Raw genomic sequence first — 7,747 nt, 5'->3', positions numbered from 1 at the left:
CCCTGGGTCAACGACCCAGGCATCCTAACAGAACTGAAACTAAAATCACTCGATAAACAGGCCCCTTGAGTTTTATATCTTACTATCAATGTTGCATTCACATAAAAGAAGCACAGCAAACATGCATTTTATTCTCTGTTAATTATGTTAATGGTTCAGAAGCAACAGTCTTAGAACTTAAACTAACACCACCACAATGCTACTTTATCCAACCAGTAGCCAAACCAGAAAACTAAAACTGCTGAATTTGCCCAAGGGCCTCCTGGGACCTGGTGTCCACATATGCGGACATCACGTTTTGGATTATCTAGACCAAAATACAAATTAACCTCTACAAGGGCATGATATCCACTTACGAGGAGAGTATACTACCACTGTTCTATTGAAATTTAAAACGAATGTCCTCATATGTGGATCTCATTTTTCTCAGAAACAAAAATCCCCCCCAAAAAATCAGGTAATTCTTTGTTTTTACTTTCATCAGGTCCCAATCAGCCCAAATAGCAAAGAAAAATTAAAAATGCATGGCATGAAAGAGTTCGGGTCTCAGGAGGTTAAAAAGCTGGGTCCTTGAAAAGTTGGTCTAATTTCACAAGAAATGTCAATTATTAGAACAATTATCAAAAAAAGTTTTTTAGTTAAATTTGGTCAGTAAACCAAGAATTTCTACAGTCACAGTTCTAAAAACTCCCCATATATTTGGTAAAGCAGCTAACTAGTTCTGTCAGATAATGCTAATGGAGCAACTATCATCCTTCTTGGTTTAAGCTTGGTAGTGCAGCTGATAACACCCATGTATGCCAACATTTTCTTAAATGTTCCCTGTTCTCTTGTCATATTGTGCTTTGGAATTGTATTTTCCTTCTATTGTAATGCAATGAGCACAAATTAAAACAGATTTGTTCATAGAAAACCTTTAGCTGATTTTCTCTTTAAGCAACTGGGTGACATATCCAGATCCAGCGTGAGAAGTGTGTTGTTATTTTTATATTTAAAAGTTTCCTTTGCAATATGCTTACCACTACAGTCACTTCCAATTTTCACAGAAAGATTCATCACAAAAGAGGAACAACAGTCATGTTTTTCTGTCGTCTTTATTTCTGTCTGTCTGGAAAGTCCAAAATGGTCCCCTGGAAAAGCAAATCTAATCATTTCAAATACCGTCATAATTGTTCACTTTATGCCCATAACCAATTATTTGGTGCCACATCATTAGTGAAAAGTAAAAAGAAGTTATAATATTAAATATAGCACTTATTTTTAAAAACTACAATAAAATGAAAGGCAAGAATTAAAGTTTTGCAAGAAACATACCTGTATCCAATCTTTATACCTATTAACAAGTGATGCAAACTGCACTCTTGTAAAATACTGCAGTAAAATTACTGGTGCTGTAACCACAGGGTCACTGTGACACACTAACCAGTGACAATGAAAGTGAGACTTTTTGATGGAAGTTGAGTTTTTTTAATCTCCTCAGAAGAAAATTAAAGTTGAAGGTTTCATTCAAGTGGCACCAAACTCTCTAGAAGTGAGAAAAAAAGTTTCCTACATAGAAGAATAAGAAAAACAAAAAATATATAAATACATCATCATAAATTTAAGCAATACAATACTGCGGTTATCTCACTTAGTACTGTGGTTGTACTACCAAATTTAAACCAAGCATTACCAAAAATATACGTCGGTTAATAGAAGCACTCCACGGGGGAAACCTGCCACATTTGTGCTGCTATTAGATGGTTACGTGACACATGTTGATGAATAATGTTTACTTTTGTCTGCAAAATTGAATCCAGTAACTGCTTGTGTCAGAAATCTTCAATTGAAACCAATGGGGGGGAAAAAGTATCATAAAATGAAAAAAGCAATGATTACATTTAATTTTTGGTTGGTTTCTCACAGTTTCAGAAGCACAGTCCACATCATGCTGTCAACAGCAAGCAATACCTTAACCTGAACAGGTTTAATGTGCTAAGGCAGTGAAAACAGCAAAAGAATGAAAAACAAAGGAACATTTATTAAGTGCAAGCCCTGGTGAACAAAACACTTTGAATCTGTTTTTGAATGTACGCACAGATGTAATTAGTCTCATCTTCTATTGGCTTTATGGAAATCTTCATTACAGTAGATTTCTTCAGATTGTGTGCAGTTTTCATAGTCTGGTTCATCTTCACCTGCATCATGATAGTCGTTACAGGCACTCTTGGAGGTCTGCTTCTCTGAATACCTCACAACTTCATCGTTTCCATAAATCTATTCAGAAACCAATGGAAAACACATGATGGTGTTATGGAAACATTTTATAAAGCAAACATTAAAAAACAACATTTTTTTCTGGCACCACTTTCAAACTAAGATTGTCTTATGATCTGATTTCACCACTAATGAGTAAAACCACATCTATCCAGACTCACAATATGAAGAATTATAATAAGAGATGTGTATAAAATACATTATGTTTGACCAACAATTACAATCTGATAGAACACTAAAGGCAAATAATGTTTCAAATATTGCTGCAGATAAATTCCATAGTTTACTGAAGTTTTAGGGTGAAAAGAAGTTAAAAAGTCTAAAACTGGATGCTTCCCACATGTTCTCAGCTCAACATCATAGAAAGTATAAAGCTGCAGCTCTCTTAAGTGTAGCCTGTGGACCAGAGTCTGCATCAAGAACATTTCATGCTACCCCCAAATACCTCAATGAGACAATCCACTACTATAAATTTTTTTAGTCGGCGGTTAATTTCACACTGTCGAACTGCAGAACCAGCAAAGGGACTACTTCTCTTTTTTCTCTTATGTTTTCAAATCTTAACTGATTATTTCTTCCTTAAACCGTGCTTGTTGTTGTGATAACTAATTCAAATCAGTTGTAATCCCCACAATTTCAAGATGAGCATCAAGTTTTGTCATCAAATCACTGTCACACCTGTTGCAATTATGGTGATTTTAAATGTGATTACTTAATTATTTGATCCTATATTAGTGTTGAACATTATTAGTGTTTGAATTCTTGAGTTAAATGTAAACATGTTTTTTGTGGTCACACAGACATTTAAGTTTAATATTTTGATCAAATCCTAAATTATTGCTTATGTTCATCCTTAAGTTCAAACTCCTGTTTTGTAGAATCTTTCTCCAGGGATCTCAGTGATATCATGCTCAGAACAGTAAGGGTTATAAGGCATAGTTATCAATGCCTGCAAACCTCTTGCTCTCCAAGTGAAATTGCTTAAAAGAATTTGAATTGCAATTTTGGTGATCTGTGACCTTTACTAAACGCCAACACTGTCACATGACAAGACTGAAGCCGTGCTATAGGCTCCATGAAGCTGTGCATAGCAGTAGCAGTGCTTTCATCTAGTGTCAAACTGATGTTTGACATAATTCTGCTCTGTTAAATTATAAAAACTCATAAACGATGAAATGTTTATGATGTGGGACGCCTTGTAATTCCCTTACAGTTACAGTTATGTTGTTACTTGCATTACAAAGGTTCTTCAGTTATATGCTCTTCCTGCTCACTCGTGCTACTATCAGCTGATTTCAGTTCATATGCAGGAGGAGGAGGACATAGTAGGGCTGTACAGCTTTGGAGAAGTGGAGATTCGAACATTACTTTTATTTTTATTGGAAAAAAACAAACAAAAATGAGAGTGTGAACCAATGTCCAAAGAAAAACTTTGAATGACCTTCAGAAAGCCTTGAGAACTTTTTAAAAATTACATGAAAGTCTTTTGCAAAGTACTGTATTGAACACAGCTAAGAATAAAATCAGTTAGTTGTGGTATAGTGAGACTTGTTGTCTGCTGTTGTCTTACGCCATTTTCTGCTGCACCCATTACTTCCTCTAAACCTCCTGTCTTTGATGTATTTCTGTTCACGACAGCTTCATTACCTGAACACACACAGCATAAAACGTGGTTATGCTCTTTTCGCATGTGCATTTCATGAAATTTGTGCATGTCTATGAATCCAGAATATACCTTTTATTTTCTGACGTTTGCACTTATAAACTATAAGCACAAGGACACATATAAGTACCAGCAGCAGGGCGGGCACAGCGTAAACCACATATTGTCCTGCATCTGAAAAACAGAAACCAAAACAGAAACAGTAAAAAAAACATCCTCAAATATTATCCTTTGTGATAATGTTTCTTTTTATTGATATTTGCTGTTGGCCACGGGTGCACACACTCTGTTTTGCCATGAAACTATAACTAGTTCCAAAAAGTATCCATAGCTTATGGAGAGGTAAAATATTTGATCTCACAACACTGATCAACAGCACTATAGACTAAAAGATGCATACTGTATATACCGTACCCTTCATAAGTTTACCTGAAATTTGTGCTGGTGTTTCCACTGTGGAAGCTCCATTGCCAGTGTGCTGCTGAAAGACTGTTGGAGAAACAAGGCTCTTAGCAACTTTTTTTAAAAAATAAAGGAAGGAGTAGAACTCTAGCAGTCAGTTAAGTCTTTCTGAAAGTATTCACTGAGCTAAAGTTAGACTTTAACTAATTCAAACAGTAAAACACCCTGTTATAGGTGCATGTTTTTCTCATTCGAGAATTGAATGAATTGAATCATCATTGAATCATCATATATATATTTTCATTTTCGGTAATATTTCATTAGAAAATAGAATAATTAGTTAGAATAATATTATGTTTATGTATAATAATAATGTTTTAGCTTTTAGCTTGGAGAACTAAGTACACAATCAGAGGTACTTCTGCGAGGCTGGAAGAGGCTGTGTCTATATTTAAGCCACCAAAAAAGTGTAAGTAAGCAGCAGTAAATGAGGTTTTCCGTAGTCCTAGTTTTACACGAGTGTCATCAGTCATCACGCTACAAATGACACAATGACATGACACACTGACACAATGGTCTGAGAATAGGGTGTAACTTACAGCTCTAACCATGTTATTTCATGCACAAGTATTCGTCTCACCGACTGAAAGCTGAATCCTGGTGTAGTTTCCATGGCTCCACTGAGAGTCTGACCCACACCAGTATGTCCCAGTATCATCTGCTTGTATCTTTGTGATCGTCACTGAGAAAGAGCTGGAAGAACCATTATCTTCTATTGCAAATCTACTTTGACTTGTCACCATGTCTGTGCATTTGTTGCGATGGTCTCCCTTACAGAGAAACTTCCTGTTATCCCGATGTTGTGGAGGATAGGGACACTGAAAAATTAGTGGATGTCCTACAGTACCATTTATTTGACTTGACTTGACACAGCACCACTCTGTCAGATGGAAAGACAAAATTGTGAAATCACAAACTATTCAGCTTTCCTAAAAAGTGTTTTGCAGAAAACTGTACTGTAGGCTGTCTTTCAGTTGGTGTAAAGTGATATTACTATGACCTCTCACCTTTGACTTCCAGCTCAACAGCAGAGAAAACATCCAGGTCCGAGTTTCTTTGGACACCACAGAGGTATGACCCTGAATCACTTTTGACCAAGCTGTTAATGTTTACTGTGAATGTTCCTGACACTTTGTCATCATCAAGTGTGAATCGTCCATTTGATTTGGTGTCAGAGGTGATCAGTGCCTGCTGCAGACATGTGGAGGGCCGGTTTCCTCTGCAGATGTACTTCAGGCTGTTCTGATACTGAGACTCATACGGACAACTGACAGACTCAGAGTATCCCTCATAACTTTGAACTTTGGTCACAGTGTCACAGCAGCTGTCTGTCAAAAATATAAACAGTGTCAAATGACATGTTAGAGTCGCAGAAGAGCAGCATGACATTTTTATATTCAGGTTCTTGTGGGTTTTTTCTTGCTTCACATGCATTTGTGCTTTCAGATAGGCATTGATGTCTATTGAGAGTTTACCGCCCACAAGCTCGAGATTACCACAATAATTTTCAGCGGAAATAAATGATCAAGGCTGCTCTTTTTTTTCACCATCATGTGGTTAGGTGACATATAAAATTATTATAAATAATATATAATATAAATATAATAAATATATATATATATATAATAAATATAATATATATATATATATATATATATATATATATATATATATATATATATATATATAATTAATAACATTTAAAATCATTTTAATGTTAATGTATCATTAATGTATTATGTTAATATGTTTTAACATGTGGTAATACATGTTAATGTATTATTTGTTGATTAAAAGGATTAGGTCCTGATACATTAGATTAGACAAGATCAGACAGACAAGGACGGACAGACAGATTAAGCTGAGGGGATTATTTACCTGGTACTAATTTAAGCTTGACTTCAGTGTAGATATCTTTTCCAGTTCTGGTCACTCCACACCAGTATTTCCCAGCATCGGCAGAATGAAGATCAGAGATGGTCGTTGTGAAGATTCGTGCTGTTTTGTCATCATGGATCCTGTATTTGTTTTTCCTTGATTCCGATGTTGTAACAAGAACATCACTGTCACCACAGTTGTTCTTACACAGGTACTTCTCATAAGACTCGTAACCCTCATCATAGGAACAGGAAACTTTAACTATACTCCCCACATATCCAGTCACATGGATCACCCCTACTGCACTGGTCACACACCTCAGAGCAACTGTAAAATCATGAAAATATAGTTAAAAAAAAAATACATATAATTATTTATTTTGTCAGAGCAAGAGTCATGTATAACATTCCCGAGCCTAATGAAAGCTGTTTTTCTGACCTTAACTACAAAAGAAAAAAGATTTAATGCATATAAATCTAAATCTTAAATTTGTACTCTTCATCTGTTTACTTTTGTAGCTATTTAGACAACTTACTGCAGATGGTGAACAGCAGGTTACGAAGGATCCACATCTTTGCTTTGTTTCGTAGAAACAGAAAGCTGACAGGAAACGTACTGAAAATGGGACACCCACAGTTTGAGCTACTACATGTCATTGGCAGTACTGAAGCTTTCACTTCTGCATTGAGATACAAATGTTTTTCAACTCGTGCTCATTTGCCTTTTTTTTTAACCCCTGGAGAGTCTTAGGGTCGATTTGTGGCTCTAAGACCGATAGTGTATGCATTTTTCTAAGACCCTCCAGGGGTTAATGTAGAAATTTTTCGACATTCTTTAATGTAATTCAAAGTGATTAGACTGGTACTAGAAAATGACTTCTGTCTGATGAATTGCGGGAACATTGTGCCTTTGAACTAAAACAGTTCAGCTGACAAATTTAACACTTAGAATAGAATTTTATTTTCCTGCCACTGAGGGGCAGTACAACCTAATATCATAATAAGAAGGTTCATGTACAACAGGACCATGACTGATTAATATTCCCTGATTAATACTGATTAATAATTTTACATTGTGTTAAAATAGCTCTGGATTTATATTGTTTGCAGGATTTGTTTACAAGACTTTGAATAGTTTTTCATTTTTGTGATTTCCAGTGCAAATCAATTTGGGTCATCATCATTAACACTCTAACCATATGGTATTAGAATATTTATTTATTATTTATTATCATTCTCAAACACCTTGATAATTTGATGATAAAAGGTCATTTTTAACTGATATGCATCAAAAACATTTACTTCTTTTTCCAGAAGTATTCCTTCTTTCCTTTTTCATTTCATTTTTGTCTTTCTTTTAACAAATATCATCCAAAATGTTAATAGTTAATAATAGTAATAGTTAGAAGTTAATAATTAGATCATCTTTTTCTCAAAAATTTTGTCAAGATCACTGCGGAACACAGTCGCAGAAACACAAAAAAAGAAT

The 7,747-nt window shown here is 35.1% G+C and overlaps 1 protein-coding gene across 1 annotated transcript; it reads right to left on the bottom strand.

Moving 5' to 3' along the window:
• Nucleotides 1–1,126: 1,126 nt before the first annotated feature.
• On the bottom strand, nt 1,127–6,915 carry LOC147328269 (polymeric immunoglobulin receptor-like). Its single transcript, XM_086296506.1, has 8 exons — nt 6,795–6,915; nt 6,260–6,586; nt 5,389–5,709; nt 4,962–5,261; nt 4,349–4,408; nt 3,992–4,093; nt 3,827–3,903; nt 1,127–2,256 (listed from the first exon to the last, which is right to left on the bottom strand). Exons 1-8 carry the CDS (start codon nt 6,913–6,915, stop codon nt 2,092–2,094), a joined length of 1,473 nt encoding a protein of 490 aa, XP_086152632.1. The 3' UTR covers nt 1,127–2,091.
• Between the last annotated feature and the right edge of the window lie 832 nt (nt 6,916–7,747).

Source organism: Aulonocara sp. 'chitande type north' Nkhata Bay, linkage group LG6 (assembly GCF_057382095.1).
Source record: "Aulonocara sp. 'chitande type north' Nkhata Bay isolate Kocher_YH1m ecotype deep benthic linkage group LG6, A_spYH_male_GT1.1, whole genome shotgun sequence".
NCBI lineage: Eukaryota > Metazoa > Chordata > Actinopteri > Cichliformes > Cichlidae > Aulonocara > Aulonocara sp. 'chitande type north' Nkhata Bay.
The sequence above is the reverse complement of the archived record's forward strand: the minus strand, read 5'-3'. Positions and strand labels throughout refer to the sequence as shown.

Coding starts and splice junctions, on each gene's coding strand:
- LOC147328269 (XM_086296506.1), bottom strand. CDS start 6,915: ATGACATGTAGTAGCTCAAACTGTGGGTGTCCCATTTTCAGTACGTTT. Junction 6,587..6,794: donor CCTGCTGTTCACCATCTGCA/GTAAGTTGTCTA, acceptor ATGATTTTACAG/TTGCTCTGAGGTGTGTGACC. Junction 4,409..4,961: donor CAGGATTCAGCTTTCAGTCG/GTGAGACGAATA, acceptor TTTCTCCAACAG/TCTTTCAGCAGCACACTGGC.